General features: G+C 42.3%; 1 protein-coding gene across 1 annotated transcript in view; it reads right to left on the bottom strand.

Annotated features, from left to right (window-relative positions):
• ST6GALNAC5 (ST6 N-acetylgalactosaminide alpha-2,6-sialyltransferase 5) overlaps window positions 1-10,589 on the bottom strand; it is a gene marked incomplete at both ends in the record, with an annotated part of 69,365 nt that extends 58,776 nt beyond the window's left edge. The window contains 2 exons of the mRNA XM_084291468.1: window positions 9,719-9,946; window positions 10,524-10,589. Of these exons, the coding sequence (XP_084147594.1) occupies window positions 9,719-9,946; window positions 10,524-10,589 (294 nt within the window). The remainder of the gene's footprint in view (window positions 1-9,718; window positions 9,947-10,523) is intronic.
• Window positions 10,590-17,678: the final 7,089 nt, after the last annotated feature.

The raw sequence follows: 17,678 nt of genomic DNA, 5'->3' as shown, positions 1-17,678 counted from the left end.
CCGCATCAGCTGGCACCCGGCACGAGGGGAAGCCCTCGCTCAAGTGCTGCTTCTTCCACATGGACCCGTTCGTGTCCGAGTGGTTCTGGTGGACAATGTGAGTAATGCTATAACCAACTGACCCAGCCTTCCTAAGACTCACGAATTAGTATTAAAAACAGAAAGAAAGCCAGAGTGGTATTACAAAGAGAATACACGAGTAGCTGAATGCGTGGCAACGGCAGTGACTTTGCCGCAGGTTTTTAATCTGTAAAATGTATTTTGGATAGTCATCAATGATAATGGTAGTTTCTTTCTTAACACATATTCTTTAAAATAATCTAAATAAAATATGAAGGGCTTTGGTTTGCTTTGTTTTAGAAAAAATGAGTTTACCTACAAATACCCAGGCACAGGACAATTTGCTGAGAAGGACAGGCAGCATTAATTCTGCATTACTCTGGCAGCTGCAGTCAAACCACTGGCTGTATTTTGAGCTTTTATGTTCCTATTTTAGAGACAACCAATATGCTGAGATATGTATAACTAACCCTTTTACAGTAGCATTAGGAATAAAATGGACAGCAACAAAATTTAAGAGCACATTTGTCATTATTCTAATCTCCAAGGATGGAATTTAGCCAAGCACCTCGAGGATGGGCCCAAGGAAGGCATGTTGTAAGCTACAGCGGAGCAGGGAAGGGATGGCACAGGATGTACAACAGCACACACTGTCTGTGAGCCTCTGTGCTCTGCGTAAAGGTTGGGAGGGCAGTGCTTCCATGTATATGGCCAAAAGATTTCTCATAAGGACTATGGACAGGCCTTGGAAATCATGTTTTCTAAGCAGATTTTTAGCCAAATGTTCAATCTCTGCAAAATACAAGGTGGTTACAGTTTAGAAGGCTAAAGCTAAAGAACTGCTAATATTGCAAATGTGGTTTCAGTCCTTGGCACCACACCTGAGAATTGTCCAGAAATGTTTTGGATGTACTAATACCACCATTCCCAAGGCACTCCATGTAGCTGAGCCTATCCTGACCCTGAGCGCTGCAGACAGCATGGTGCAGAGCCCACCCAGCTCTGGAAGAAATACTGCTGCCAAAGGCCAGGATTTATTTGCTCAGGTTCAGTGTGATAATTCTGATTGCAAATTCAAGCTAACAAGCCTGTCTCAAAGTACACTGCATAGACTTACTGACCAAGCCCCAATAGCTTTGGGATCTCTGCATCACACTTTATTACCCCACAGTGATGTGCCACCTTCCTGTCAGTTGCCTCCATCGTGTGCTCCCTCTGATGGTTATGATTTGTACAAGTGACACGGGTGAATTTTATTGACAGAAGAAAAACGTCTACTCACAGAGAATGCAATGCAGGCAAGAAAGTTTAGAAGGAAATGAGTCTGGATGTAGTTCATGTCACTATCTGCAAAAATTGTCTTGGTATCTCAAACTGGAACAAAAGGTTTTAATCCCATGCAGGCAAACTGGTGAAGAGCACGCCTTGGTGATGAGCGCAACCTCCAGAAGCCTGTTTCTCAGTGAGCCATTTCTGAACCATAGCAGCCTTTAACTTTCCTGTGCACAGAGCTTGATACAGATGTACATTTGCACAAACTTTCACTGTAGAGTTTTTCTTTTCCTTAGAGATATATACTACACTGATGCTCTCCTGAGTGTTACTACATCTACTCTTATGACCTGCTATAGCTGAGGGCAAGACATACTCTAATTTAATGCCGTCTGACAGTATAAACTACAGAATATTTTGCTTTTGCAATATTAACTTCACAACAGTATCTGTGGAGGCTAATAACACACTAAAATAAAAATATATTTGCTAAACAAAAATGCATAATATAAATGCACTGCCTGTTTACTGAGAAACATACTTCTGCTCTTTTCTGGGTTATTTCTTACCAACTCACCCATTCTGTGATGGGAAATTTTCTACAAATGCAATGAAGTCTTAATGTGTTCTATTAGAGGACAAAGCACACATTTATATATTCTTGTTCTGTGTTACTTACAAGAGTCTAAATTATTAAATCCAAACTAAAAAACAAACAAAAAAAAACAAAACTATGCTGCCTGTATACCATGTAAGCCTACTGCTGTTCCCTTATCTTAGACAAAGAACATTTTGCACTGCTCATCATCATTGTGAAAAAATACTCTAGTAATCTATTACTTCTACCAGTTTACCCCCTCCATATATTAAATTAACCTCATCTTTTTCCAAAGTTTTCTTACAATGATCCAGTCAGAATTCAGTATTACTACAGCTAATACACACGTGGGAGCACATACCTCTCTGCATACAGTCCAGGCACTAACACTGTTACCAGATTTGCCTACCCTCAGTTCAAATGTTGTATATTTCCTACAGGAACGTGTCTGCGTGTGTTTCTCAGGCCCAAGCTCTATCTTTTGTATACCATCAGGGGGCACCTCAGAGCTCCACTTCACCATCTGCATTTTGCAAACAGACTGTGAAGGCTGAAGGTTACAGCTTTCATCTGTCCCCTCCCATCCTATGAGACTCATTCTTAACCGTATTTGGATATTTTCAGAATGACAAAGGAGAACAATTAATAGCAGTGTCTGAACTGAAAATATTTGCTTTTCCAGCTGAGAGCAAACTTCAGTAATTAACCTGGTCTTAACACTTTTAGCTTTAACTGCTGGAGCAAAAGAGTGATGAGACTGCTTAAGGAGGAGGTGAAATGGGATGAGGTGAAACATCATGATGCTTCATCTCACCTTCAAAGTAGCTTTTGTGCTGTCACATCTGCTTATATCAGCACCAAACGACTGCTGATTTGATCATAATTGCCCTAATTAGAAGTTAAATTAATACACTGAGTTCCTCAGTATCAATGCCACCTCAGCATCAAGGATGTGCATACAGAGCATTACTGAGCAATACAGGTTAAACTAATAAAGAAGGTCACCGAGGAAAGGAAACTACCTGCAGTCTATTGTTCTGAAGATCACAGTTAGGACGGCACTCAATATCCACTTACGCCCCAGGACAAGCAGAAAGGGAAAACTTAAGGAACTCTATTGAGAGATATCCATCAGTTGTGAACAAAAATTACATTTCCTGTCATTGAAAATCTCATTTAGTTCAGACTTGCTTCCACTAAGGATTAAAGCCCTTCAAAAGAGCACTTTGTCTTCACAGGAACGTGGAAATAGCCTAAAATGCTCACAGTGAAAGACAGTGTGCAAAAAGTGTGTAACATGGTAAATTTAAATTGTTATGAAGTGTAATATACTTAGGCACGTACTGGAAATATAAATGTGGTCATTGAAACTAATGATGAAAACGAAAAGAAAAAAATTAACAGGTTTTGCATGAGAGACATGCAAATCTCCCCCTAGCAGACCAAGTGTCACTAATTCCCCGTCTGGAAGTATTTTGCATATCCACCAAATGAGGAATTCTTCGCATTCTTAAAAGAAGACAAAGAATGAGATAAGGGAAAGAGGCCGTTCACACTTATTAAAATATGACACAAAGGGCATTCATTAAACTGGAAAGAGCATATTTACTCATTCTTCACTTTCCATGAGTCAGAAGAAAGGCTGTAATCCAGAAACAATCAAAAACGAGAAGCACAAAATAAATACAAACATCTTCATGTTTCTGCAATTCTTCTTCTAGGAAGAAAAAAAGTAAGAACTTTCTCTGAGTCAGTTGTAAAAAGAAGGTAATTATTATAACCAATTTCATGGTGTCAGATATTGCTGTGAGATGTGACTCCTACAAAATGTAAGAAAATTAAAATACAATTCTGCATTAACTGTCTTGACCTGACCATCTACCTACTATTTATGCTTGTACTGAAATCAATCATCAAGAATTTGTGATACAGTCTCTGAAATAATCTTTTTGCTTCAGTTTATATGAAAGACTTAAGGTATACCACAATTTTAGATCATGTCACAAATTACATGGGGCAAGATCTTCATCTGGTATAAACTCCAGTGCTTTCTCTGTTTTCAGTACAATGACAATGATTTATTCTGCTTAATCTCCTCAACAACCAGGAAATGATCAGAAAATGGCTAGTTTGTGGCTGGGTAGGATTTTATGTATCACATTACATGAATTAATGTAAAACCAGCAAATATTAGATGCATACCAAACATCTTTCAATTTCAGGGACATCTGAATGGTACCTGTACTCTTTTCAGACATTTCTTTCAAGCAACAGGTCCTCATCTCAGCCTGAAGCCACTACTTCTGCTAGATTCCATCTTCAATGGCACTAATTTCAGAAAGAATTAGGCAATAGTTATAACTGTAAAATATTACTTGGCTTTATGACTTTGAAAGCTAACAATCGTATTCTCTCTCAAACAGACACTGGAGTAAGAATTCTAAAAATAAACACTGTCCAACTACAGAACATGCCTCTTTCAAAAAGTTGAATAGAACAGATGCATAACCTGCACAGCTAACTCATGCCTCTATGTAACTAATATTTGAAAATATTTCAAGATCTTTTAAGTAGGAACAGTGCCAAGCTAGGACTGCTGGTTCTTCACAGAGGTGCCAAGCTACTCGGAAAACAGAAAAATGTACCATCATTTGCCAGCATTGTTGTGTGCTCCATAATGCACACTAGGTACACACGGAAGCTGCTAAAAATTTTAGACAAGGATCAGAATAATGATTTGTTAGGTTGAAAAAACAGGCTACTGCAGTAGCTCAAAAGCAAGAAAATGTAAAGCACAAGATAGTTGTTACTCAGACACTGGGTAAATCTGGTAAAATATAATTGTCTCAGACTGTATGTCCGTATATTTATTTACATTCTCCTATTGTCATAGTCTTGTTTTGTTTACTCTGTCAGTAATGAACTTACAGCTTAACAGAAGAAAAGGTAACTACAATACACACACACAAATATATATATATACATATATATATATCCAAGAAACCAACAAAACACTGACCAAGGAGGTTTTTGGACTCTCACCTCACTTAGATTTTTGACAGGTGTGAGTGTCCCCCAAGAACGTTATTCCAGAATAAAGTCTCCCCCTTGTGGATCTCTCTTACAATAAAAACTCCATCAAATATTTAATTGCATAGTAAAGTCTGTGCTCCTTCCCTTACAGGTAAGAATTTCTAAAGCAAAAAAGAACATTTAATGGAATCATGGAATATGGCTTAGTTTAACTCAGTGCATTTGATCCCACCTCAGGCAAGACAAGCTATTTTGTCCCAAGATACCTTCAATTTTGTGAGAAATTAATTTTAAAGAAACTATAACCCTCATTCCTTCCCATCTCCACATAGGTTAGTTGTGAAGGTTGGTTTAATGCCCCCCTAAATATTCAGCCCCAAAATATCAATGCTTTAATTACTTAGGTAAAATTCAAATTCCAAACTGTGTCTCTCTAATACTCCTTAAAAAGGACATAAAACATGGTGAGATTGCACCCCCCCCCCACCTCTAAATGAAAAAAAGTTTACTAAGCTAGAAAAAAACAGCTTAATCTGAGAACAAGTTAGTGTGTCTCAGATATTATGGAGCTATGGCACTATTTGCAGAATGACTCTTCCTCAAACACTTCATTAACTACACCACTCTCTGATCTGCATTAATTTACAGGGATCACAAAGATTTCTTTGCATATGATGATTTACATTATCATAAATTAAGAAAACATTGTGATCTCTTATATTATCATGTTGGTCTCCATGCTCTCTTAAGGTATTTCACCAGAGTTCTAATAACTCATACATTTTGGCTGCAAGACTGATTTTGATTTTTTGCATTATTTTCTAAGAAACAAAATGGCTTGAAATATTATTCAATTACACATGTGACAAACTCATATTTTATTCGTAGTACCAACTGTTGAGTCAATACTGGGTAAAAAGCTTTTTAACTATCCAGAGACGTGTTCTCACATTCATTTCAGAACAGTAATATAATGGTTAAATATTTATTTCTTGCAAGTTTTGCAATAGTGCTAGGTTTCCTACTTTCATTAACAGTCTCTTATTTGTATGCAGTAATTGCTTTAAAAATATTAGCATTGTAATTTCTTGCCAGCACTGTGATAAATCAGCAGAAAGTCTTATCCTCATGCCTCCCTACGGAAGAGCATAATTCTGCTTCCCTCGACACCAATGACAAAACCTCTTTAATTTCAGGATTACACTCAAAGAATTCATGAAAGATGTTAGTTTGACAGTCTGGGACTCTCGTCCTTCCTAATTGCAGATGCAAAAGCTAAGCAGTGCTCCTCTGCCAATGTGCCTCTGCAGACAGTAACAGCTCCTCGAAGTAGGGCAGTTGCTACCTCTCTGCTGTGCTTCAGTCCTTGACCCCCCAACAGCAGCCATCAGCAAACCATGTTTTCTGTTCCGAATGTGAGAGTTTTTAGGATATAAACATCTGACTATTAGGAACAAAAAGGGTATTAATTCATTTCAAACATCCATCAACAGTGACTGTCAACTGCTGTTGGTCTGGGACATGCTGAGGTGAAATGCCAAGAACCCACCTCTGAATCTGTTACCGTTCTACATTTCTTTAGAGCTCAGTTCAACAAAAATGAAGTTTGCAGTGCTAAACTACAAAAGGCTGCTAAAGCTAAGAAAATAAATTCTGATCTCTGCTTCTCCATTCGGGGAAAAAGGCTTGCAAAAAGCATAAAGACAAAACACTAAGAACAAAACATCACAAATCTGACCAAGTGACAAGAGACTCCTGCAAAAAGACTCTCCAACCCAGGAAAAACACAATTATGTATTTTAGCTGTATTCTCAGAGACTACTTGCTTATCTTGACAGGATGGATGAGGAACTACGGTTCTTACTGAATGTAAAATAAAAGTAAGCAAATAATTGGTAATTACAGAACTGCAAGCTATATTTTAAAATCATTGGTACTTTACTAAGCACCTTGATTTTCTGGGAAACTGTCTCCATACATAATCACCCAGCACTACCAAACGAGCTGTACTGCTAGAAATGATAGGCATTTGTAATATGTGATATATCATAAGGTGGACAATTATTAAATTTACTCCTGAAGAGAAATGTCCTTACAACCATATAGTACAGCTTCTGTATGTGACAATATCCACGTTGCAATTTTGGATTAATAACTTTATCACTTATCAGCTTCTACATATACATGCATACTTACTCTCTCTGAAGGCACCAGAAGGGGTACAACACCATAAACATGAAATTGGTTTTCCGATTAAAGCAAACCATGGGCTCCAGAAGACAAACAAACAAAAAAGTCTTTCTAAATGTATCAATGTGTTTTAGCTCCTAGACCTGAGTTCAACATTTAGTCTACTCCTGTCAGCAGTGCATGAACTGTATGCAAAGGATGAATTTTGTAAAATTCTGTAAAATGGTCATTCAGCTACTTGACAGATAATGTACAGATTCTATGTGGGAAGTTAAGGCAGCTGTTTTATGAAAAATCCATCCGTTGTCATTTCAGTCATCTCAGCGCCATCAAAATAAAACATACCACTGCTGAAGTCATTCTCCTCCCTTTACCTTTCCAAGCCTGTTGTCCTCATACAGCAAGTACTTTTATCTCCTTCCAGACCTGTCTCTTGAAATACCATGTCCTCCTCACAGCTACAGAAGTTTATCTTGCTCTCTTCTTGCAGTTCTCCTAACATTCCTTAAATCTCCCTGATTCCTTTATTTTCTTTCACTTTGGACTGGACTTTTACGCTTATTGCTATTCAAACTGTCACCTCTGCAGTCTTCACTGTCTACTGAAGAACCACGTTCCCTGAAAATTTTTCACCCTTTTTCAGTTCTTGCAAACTCTCTCCTTCCCGTTCTCTCATCATCACTAATCCTGCACCCTTCTTTTTCCAAGCCATTAGTGCCTGTGATTTTCAAGCTCGCCATTTTTTATTCAGCCAGAAACCTATGTATTCTGGGATTGAAAATCCATGTTAAATATCTGGGTCTCTTAAATTACTAAAACAAATGCACTATTAAGAGCCAAATCTGAGCCCTTCTTTCCGCCATCATCTCCCAGTCCTCACGGCTCTGTGTACCATGGTGGCACAGCTCTCTGCAGGATCTCGTGAGTTAAAATAACACAAAGCAAGCTGGGATCACAGCAGGGACTGTGCTATCTTCTTTTTGACCCACAGAAGTTATGTGGAAAAGTTATTAAAGCTTCAGCAGATTACTACTGCAAGGCACGAGCTGTGTGAAATAAAATTCAGAAATGGAGTGTCTGTGGGTTTGGGGGCATACTACAATATATTAAAAAGCTACAGCAGCAGCTTTTTCAAAAACACAGGGAAACGTTAAAATTACCTTGGAAAATAATAAACACAGAATAATGATTCTACATATATTCTAATAATATTTTGTGGTCAGGAGAAACCGTCATAAGAGGTTACCAGTGTCTGACGGCTATGCACATATATGGCCTAAAAAACCCCACAGATGCCTTTTCAGTGATTACAGCTTACAAAAATCATGCGCATATATATCTACACCTCATCACTACAGCCATGTCCAGGAAGGACAAAAGAAATACAAATGAACACACAGTAGGTGTACACACATTAGGAAGCCCCATGGCCAAGCTTGCTTCTTCTATAGCCATTAGACACCGCATCTGAGAATTTCCAAGGAACCATGTAAGAAAGCAAATAAAGCCTACAAGGGACCATCACAAGCTATTTTTCTGTGTTAAGAGCACTACAGATAACTCTTGCATAGAAAGCGAAGCCAGAAGGAACAATAAAAATCCCTGTATATCAAAGTCACTCGTCTTCACACAGTACCTCTAAACTGAGCCCAGTAACTTGTTTGACAACACATCTTTCAGAAAGATGTCAGTCTGAATGTGAAAACATGAGAAAGTTGAGAATCCTCACTTCCCTGGCTTGTTTTTCTCATTCTTGCTGTAAAGTACGCGTACCAAACATTAGCTGGGGGGTTGGCAGAGGGGGGTCCTTGGAGCCTCCACGTAAATGCAACAAACTGAACACTGCCTAAGCAGCAGAGGAATCTGCCTTCTGAGAAAATTATTGAATCTCAAGTACCTCTTCAGCATGGATGTGCCACCTTGCTCACTTTATTTCATTACATCTGTCCTGTGAGATATCAAAGCTCAGTCTGCCTATCTCTCATACACGGGCACTACAGCCTGATGATTCCTGTGTCAAGGGGAGGGACATCATTTTGATCACCATTAAAGAGGTGCCCTCGATTTCTGGAATGGAAACTATGGTTGACAACTTCTGCTTCCCAGGAGGAGGATGAAAAGGTCATTTGTGCAGGAGCTACAGTTCTCTTCGGTTTCCCAAGACTAAATGAGCTAAGAATAAACACCTGCCTATTGACTTTCCCTTCCAGTAACTAAACTTACTTCCTTAACCCTTTCTTGGCGCTAGAGGTAGTGTACCTCCAGCATTCAGCACTGGACCCTAAACACTTCACCCCGCATCTTCTGCTGGGCAAGAGAGGAGAAAAAAACAGCACCACGAAGGCTCGCCTGCCAGCTGGCCACCATCTCCTGACCCCACTAACCCACACACCCAGGGCCAGGCGCATCAGCACCCGAAAGCTGCTGGAGCCAGAGCCAGCAGCAAGGCCGGGGGGGGCATCCCGAGCCCCCCACCACCTCCCGGTGGGCAGCAAGGCGAGCTCGGCTGTCCCCTCAGAGGACGGGGCAGCGCAGGAACCCTGGGTGCCCGGCAAGACGGCTCACCTTGTGCTCCAGGACGCTGATGTAGCCCTCCAGGAGCCCGGCTCCGACGGGGAGTGCCGGGCGCTGCTGGCCGCGTCCCGGCGGGCGGCTGGGCACCGCCGCCACCTGCTGCTGCTGCTGCTGCTGCTGCCGCGGCTCCGGGTGGCCCCCGCCGCCGATGCCGCCGTACATGAGCAACAAGCTGGTGCACATGGTGGTGAGCGCCAAGCAGACGGCCAGCCCGTGGCGCTGCGGGGGGCAGAGAGAGGCGGCTGAGCGCCGCGGGGCCGGCCGGCAGCCCCGCTCCGTGCCCCGCTCCCCCCCGCAAGTTTCACGCTGCGAGAGCCCCGGCAAAGTGTGCCCGGGGATCGGGACCCCCCCCCCCCCTCCGGTGCCGACCCGCTCCTCTGCCCCGCTGGCAGCCCCCGGCTCTGCCTATTGCCTCCCGCCCGGCTCCCCCGCGCCTCTCCTCGCCATGCACCGTCCCCCTCCGGGCATCTCATGCGTGCGTTTGAGCGAGTGCTGGGGATTGTCGCACCCCCCCCGCTCCCTCCGGCCACCTCCAGCCTCGTCCTTTAAGCAGCTCGGCTTTCCACACGCTCCTTCAAACGCACACACACACACGCACAGCCGGATCCCCCGAACGGCGAGCAACACGAATAAAAGAAAGCAGGCGGAAAGTTCTTCGTCGCCGCCGCCTGGGTTTCGCTCGGCTCCCAGCGAGCCCGGGGAGCCGCGGGGTGCGCGGGGACGGATGCGGGGGACCCGGGGCAGCCCCGTTCCCCCCCGCCGGGGCCGGGCTGAGCGGCGGCGGCAAGGCACTCACCAGCAGGCTCTTCATTTTGGCCGCCTCCCGGCCGCCGGGCCTCCCGCTGCCCGCTAGGCTCGGCATGGCGGGGATGCCGCGGCCATGGCTCGGCCGGGGAAGCGGCGCCGTGGCGGGGATGCGGGGGGAGCCGCGGCCGGCCGGACCCCCGGGGCTGCCAGAGCCGGGTCCTCGGCTGCCCCGCCTGCCTCCGCCTCCGCCTCCGCCTCCTCCCGCCGGCGCAGCGGCGGCTGCAGGGCAGGTGGAAGTTAACTTCTGCCTCCCCCCGGCCAAGGGGCTCCGCCGGAGGGCAGCGGCTCCGGTTCCGTCCCCGTCCCCGTCCCCGTCCCCGTCCCCGTCCCCGTCCCCGTCCCCGTCCCGCGCAGCCGCCCCCGCTGGCTCCCCGGCAGCGGGCAGGCAGCACTTGGAAGCCGCGCTCCCGAGCCGCACCGACGCCCCCAACTCCTGGTGCGGCGCTGCCACCGCCCTCCCCCTTGCAAGCTTTCCCCGAGCCCATTCCAAAGCCTTTCGATCGCAGCTTCCCTCGGTATTTTATCCCGCAGAACTCCAGTTTCTGCCAGGCTTGCTCCCCGTGCCGGCTCTTCGGTTGCTGAAGATGGGCATTTCCCCCCCCTTCCTTTACAAGCAGCCTTCTGAAGTTTTTTATTGTTCCCTTCTTTGTGCTAATAATGTGCGGTTCAGTTGTAAAAACTTTAGTCAGGGACCTGGACTTACACAGGCTTCTTGCTCTGGGAATTCCCGCACAGAAATGTGCCCCTTCACAACAAGCCGCTGCAAGGCTGGTTTCTTCCGAAGTTATTAAAATGACAGCATTGCATTAAAAAATAAAATAAAATAAATCTTATCTCCTAATCATGAAGATATTCCTCTCGAAATTACTCATGGAAATAATAGTTCTAATATATGGCTCCACATCTAACCTATAGCTATATCACATTAAGGATCACATTAAGGGGAAAACGATCAGCAGGCTAACTCAACCATGGTCACAATAGCAGCTTTCTCAAGGCTGGAGTCAGTGCAATCCATTTTTTATCTTTACTAATTCATTGGAGGACTAACAGTGAAACAAATGCCATCTCTAGCACTGGCACAGCCTGCAGCATTTGCTGCCTCTCAAGAAAGGAAAAAGAACCAAGAATGTAGGGTTCATCAGCGGACAGCTCCGCAAACCTCTTTTCGCACTTCAGAGAGTGGCCATGCTGCACGCACACTTGCTATTCATTCAGTTTGCGGGTTGAGTTTCAACAGCACCGGTTGTTAAGACAAACGAAGCAATATAAGAAGAAACTTATCAGGTCTTGGTAATTCTTTATGATGTGGTTGCACTTGACACTCAAATTAGTGAAACAAAGGGCCAACTTGATGAATCATTGAAAGCAAATTATCTGTGGCTCTCCAAGGCTTCCCGCAATAGACTACAAAAGGCAGCTCATGCATTTTACAGTGCTGATTCTCAACTATCAGCTAGCAGGTTGCTGGTGACTGACCTTTCCAAGCCTTCCTAATATATTTTGCCATGCCAAACTGGAGCCTCACTTTTATGATTTAGGCTCACAGCCCTATGTTAGACATCTGTTACCCAGTATGTCTGACCAAATTCATTAAACTTATGGGTTTTGGTAGAATAGACCAATTCAAAAATCTTCTGATAAGGGAGACAGACTAAATTTTCTAATTTAATGCTGAGCTTGACTTGAATAATGTCCAGCTTTCTGCTTCTCAAATATTTAATTAGATTGCCATGGTGGTCATAGACAGTATTCTTGGCAGCCAAATGCACACTGAAACAAATACAGTAGTGTAATGTAAATCCTACGGAGGTAGTTATGTGTAAGCATGGGAACTTTAGAAAACATCTGGAAAACAGCCCAGCCATTTAATTTAATTTTAATTCCTATGAATTAATACTTTTAGCTATCTAGAGGCTTGCATTTTAACAGTATGTGAATCCACATACGTGTGTGGGTATGCATCTGAATACCCAGTAGCTGGACCTGAAAAGAGCAGAAGAGCATAGGTTGAACTCATCTTTTAATCGACTTGGAAACAAGTCAATGAAGAAAGTATCTTAAAATGCATCTGACTTTCTGCTTCAACCTATTTATTTTCATTATGTGACAGATACTGAACTGGATTTCTGGCTGTTCAGAATTTCACTGTAGTCCTGTACACCAAAGGCATTGCAGGTGCTTTGTCTCACCCATGCACAGTTTGTCACTTTTGGCTGACACGTTTCTCCAAGGTTCAACACTCAGTTGGAGGCAAAGCACAAGCAAAGGCTGATACTGCTCTTCACAGCCCTACTTATGCCACTGTCCATTTATTTCTCTTCCTACTTAAGAACTGGGGGTAAAGACATTAAAATATGAACAGCTGCTTTCCATGACCCAGGAGTAAAAGTGGCAGAATCACTTTTTAAGGCTTTCAACAAAGCCTGACTGAGGAGCACTTCCCATCTGCTTGGAAGGGGCTGGGTTGTCCCCTTTCCTGATTCACCCTTCTCACTTTCACCTTTCTGGTAGCCACAGGCTGTCAGAAGAGTCACATGAAATAAAAATCTGCTTGTGGCAGTTTCAGGAGGACCTAAGACACTAATGACAACATAAAAACCCATGTAGCATGAGAAATCCATGTCAGAAATAGTGAAGCAGATGGAGACAAACTTCTCCAAACTGACAAGACTTGAAGCAACAGGGCTCTTAGATGAATTCCCAAATAAAACTGCTCAAACAGCAACTTTCCCTCAGCTGTCTGGATGAATGAAATAGCTACCATTTCATAATGCATTTTTTGGCTTGTCTTTCAGAGATTCCCTTGTATATATAGTATAGATCTAGATATGGGACTATATCTGTATAGATATCGTATATATAGTTCCTTGTATAGGCTTCCTTGCGTAGATATAAAACACCCTTTCAAACAAATTATGGCTGATTTCTCATGAAGTTCATAAAAAAGCAATGTAGCGTAATCTACACCTTAATATCATGACGAATTCCGAAGATGTTCTCCACATTATGGTTGGCCTGGAATGAAGTGGAAGAGCCTCTTACCCTTCATCCATGCCAGAGCGTCTCAGCAGCTGGCAGCCAAAATGTCATAAGGATGAGGTCAATGGCTGGTGTTTCTGCTGGTGACCCAGATGCTGCCTGTCAGGACATTGTCCCTGAGCACCTTGGCTACCACCTGTGTCACCCCAGCAGCCCCTTGCTCCAGGCCCTACAGTACCTCTCTCCTTTTTACTGCACCTGGAGGCTGTGTCTTTGTGCCTGCAGGTACACAGAATGCCTCCCAACTGGGAGCCTCAGCTACTCTTCAGCCCTGTCACCTCCTCAGAATGAAAGCCCAGACACTCTTAAATGTTTAATTATTTTGTGACTCATTGATGGCAGTGTGGCTTCTTTGCTGAAAGAAAAAAAAAAAAAAAAGAAGAAGACTCTTTGGAGAACTGATTCAGCTCAATGCCCAGTTCTAAAGGGAGTAAGAAAATGGAGTTTTGTTTATCTCCCACCCTTCACTAAAGAGTGAGAAAAAAAAAGGATTTGGTGTGATATAAGTAGTTAAACTCTAGGTGAGTTCCACATGTTACTCTGCAGGAGTGCTGAAAACACTTTCATACATTCCCATCATGTAATATGTTTGAAGATGTTTTCCAGAAAAATATTGGTGCCAGAAGTGCTTAAAATAGATTGGAGGGGGCAGGTTAATTGTATCAGGACCACTTTGATATCCTTACGCCTTTGAAATTAAGAATACGAGTTACTAAGATTCAATATGTGCGTAAGCATGAGAAAATATTTGTTAAAAATATAATATTCATCTGAAAGTGACTCTGTTAAAGTTGTATCGTTTTGCCATTTACATTATATTCTGTCGTCTGTGATGCCCCGGATTTGTCTCTTCAAGAGTAAAATCCTGGCCCCACTGAAATTAACTCCTATACATCTTTCATCCCTCTTTGCTTGCTAGGGCAAGGAGCTCGCTAGCAAGTACAAAGCTCCCACTCCTAGCTCTGCAGCCTCATGAGATATGAGCTTAAACCATGATCACTAGCGTAGAACAGAATATTGCTTGTCCTGGGCCTCAAGCCAGTGACATTTGGGAGGATGGCTTCAAGTGCCACATTTCAAGGGGGGAGAAGTAAGCATTTTTTGACTGACTAGCTAGAAAGATGAGACTAAAGGTGCTAAGGAGGTTGCAATATCATGAACGTTTGTGTGGATTAATGAGCAGAGGGGTAGTCAAAGGTATATAGGAAATGAAATACATCACATTGATACTACCTCCATTTTTTAAAATTATTATTTATGTACATATGAAATTTTAACTTGTTTTTCCTGAGAGAAAGGGCTGTATATTTTGCATCACAAACAGAACCAATGGAAAACACTCAGCAGCCAGAAAGTAATGAGCTTACACTATAGATTTTTCAAACTGCCCAGTGATTCATGAAATACTTTTCAAAACTGGAAATACGCATTGAAGATTGGTCAAAAAAGGTAGAAACAATATTATAGTTCAGTCAATACAGTCCCTCCTTTATGAAAGCAGGCTGCCTTTGAACTTCTGACAGAAGCAAACAGTGATAGATGCATAAAAAAATGAAATACTGCATGGAAATAAAAGTGCAAATGAAAACAGAAGGGGAAAAATAGTGAGATAAGATCTGCTGAATCTGCTGGTTTTTACTTTTCTATTTTGTAGTTTTCTCCCCAATCTTGGAAGCATAAATAAAGATATTGAATATTTCAGAAACAATCTATCTAACTCGACTGAGTGGACTCAGCTTTAAGGCTACCTGTGAAACACAGTGCATCGTTCTAATCACCTTTTTTTTTGGGGGGGGAGGGGGAGGGGGGGGAAAACAAGGCACAACCCAGAATACACGACATGCCAGGCACTACATCTGCTTACAGTAGTTCAGAATTCCACATCTGAAGTCCAGAACTTTGGAGGTAAGAAATTAGCACAGGAGGTCACAGGTGGAGGGTTCCCAGTACAGCACATGAAGCCAACAGCCATGAGCAGCAAGTGTTGTGCATGGCCTGTTGTGTTACAGCACCATGCCAACACAAAAGCAGGAAGACTTTCATAATCTCTATGCAGAGAACAAGTCTAACACATGGACTAAAGCAACTGAGGACATAATTACTACAATTTGGTGAGAGACCAGATATATCTGAATATTCTAGGTGTACTTTTGCTGTAAGATAGGAGATCTCAACAGGATTCTGAATGTCTGTGCATGCCTTTTCCTTTCCATAAAAAAACTATGCTGATGGGAAGTCAAATTGTTAAATGGAGCAGAATTTCGAAACTTTTAAAAAAATTACTGAGCAAATATCAGACATGAAGCATTACAGCAAAAAAGGAAGCAAAGAAGGATAAGTGCTCATTATGGATTGGTTTGCAGTTCTTTATGTATCATTAGAGAGTCGATAGAAAACTCTCCTGCTATTACTAACACAAACACAAACATCACTTATGATGACAGGCTGAACAACAACCAAAGCAACAAGGGGATCCATTACCATCAAACTGAAAAGGCACAGTCACAGAGACAAGTAAAGTCCTTCGGTGGTCAAGCTATATATATCTTAGCTTGGTAATAGCTGTTTTTCTCATCTACGAATTTACAGAAACCATCCATACTATTCACATATTCACTATATAAGCATATATGTAAATTCAGAGTAATAAATCAGTAAATGTACAGTGTGAGAAGAGCTGCCAGTGACTCCTATCATAGCTCAGCAATTTCATGCTTGCGTCCCATGTGCTTCTATTTCATTAAAAATAGTATTTTCTACAGAAAAAAAAATAAATTTACAGGCTGTGCTCTGTAGTAATTTAATGTTTCCTATTTCAGCTTTGTAAGACAAAGTAGACAACACATTTAATTCACAGAGTGGTTAAGTTGAAATCACGTAGTCGCCTTCTTTGTTATGTGAGAATTTCTTTCATTTACCCAGAATACTCCAGGTACAGGTCTGAAGGACTGAAGTCTTTGGGCATTGACCATACTCCTGAGGGATCCCAAGCATTCCTATTTCCCAGGGAAGTCGACAGCAGAGAGGTTCTCCGCATTCAAGTGAGTTGGTGAAAGGTGGTGATAGATTTCTACTAGGAGACAACAGAGAGCATGAGTCCGAGATGCAGTCATTTGAAGGAATGGCCATGGTGACCTTGTTTATGCAGCTTGCTTAATTAATTGCAACAAGAGAGTACAGAATGGCTATACAATGATTTCCAGGCCTCATTCTGCAAACAATCCCAGACAACATTTCTAGCCAAGATGAATAAGCATTACAGGAACTAGAATGAAACAGTGGGAGAGTTTCTTTGCTGACATAGGTATCTCACTGAATGTTTCAAAGCAGCTGCTAAAACAGATGGATTGTCCTCCTTTGTGATCTGCTGTGTCCTTGTTTAAACATTTCTGCCTTATTTGTCACTCTTAAACAGACACAGAAAAACAGCTTTCTCTGTTTCATGGAGGATAGATATCCTGGTTGTCTACTGGCATCCTCAAATCATGGCTTAGAGCAAATCCATGGCTGCATACACTCATTTTTCTCTCTTACACTTCAGGGCAGACGACCAAGTCCAGCTCAGCTGCAGAGCTGGATCCAACACTTCCTGCAGCAGCTGTACCTTCCTTCCCTTGAACTGCTATCAATACTTGTTGTCACATTCCCCCTAGCCTTTGTCACCGCCACCTGCCTCATGCTTCTCATTCAAGTGACAGAACTTTAAAATCTCCTGTACTTTTCCCAATCACAGTAAATATTTTTTCAAGTTGATGATTACCTATCTAGTCTCTCCAATAAACTATAGTGCCAGGAAGATGCTGACTTGACTTTTGCCACAGTACTTTTACTGCCTTCTGGTGATTTCCTTGGTGCAAATTGCAATTGGTCTTTTGTTTTGCTGAATTTATCCAGAGACCAAAGCGTTCTAATCTAATGCTCCTATTCTCCTATTTATCTAATTGCTTAATTTTTCTTCTTCTTTTTTTTTTTTTCTTTTTTTTTTTTTTTTTCTCCAGGTTTAATTACAGTTTACAAGTGATTATTATGATTCTTTCTATTTCTCTAAAATAGTTTTTGTTTCTATGGTAAGTATCTAATTTTAGTTTTTACCAAAAGCCCC

The sequence above is a fragment of the Netta rufina genome, assembly GCF_964035555.1.
Source record: "Netta rufina genome assembly, chromosome: 8".
Classification (NCBI taxonomy): Eukaryota; Metazoa; Chordata; class Aves; order Anseriformes; family Anatidae; genus Netta; species Netta rufina.
Note: the sequence above shows the minus strand (reverse complement) of the source record. Positions and strands in the feature narration are given on the sequence as shown.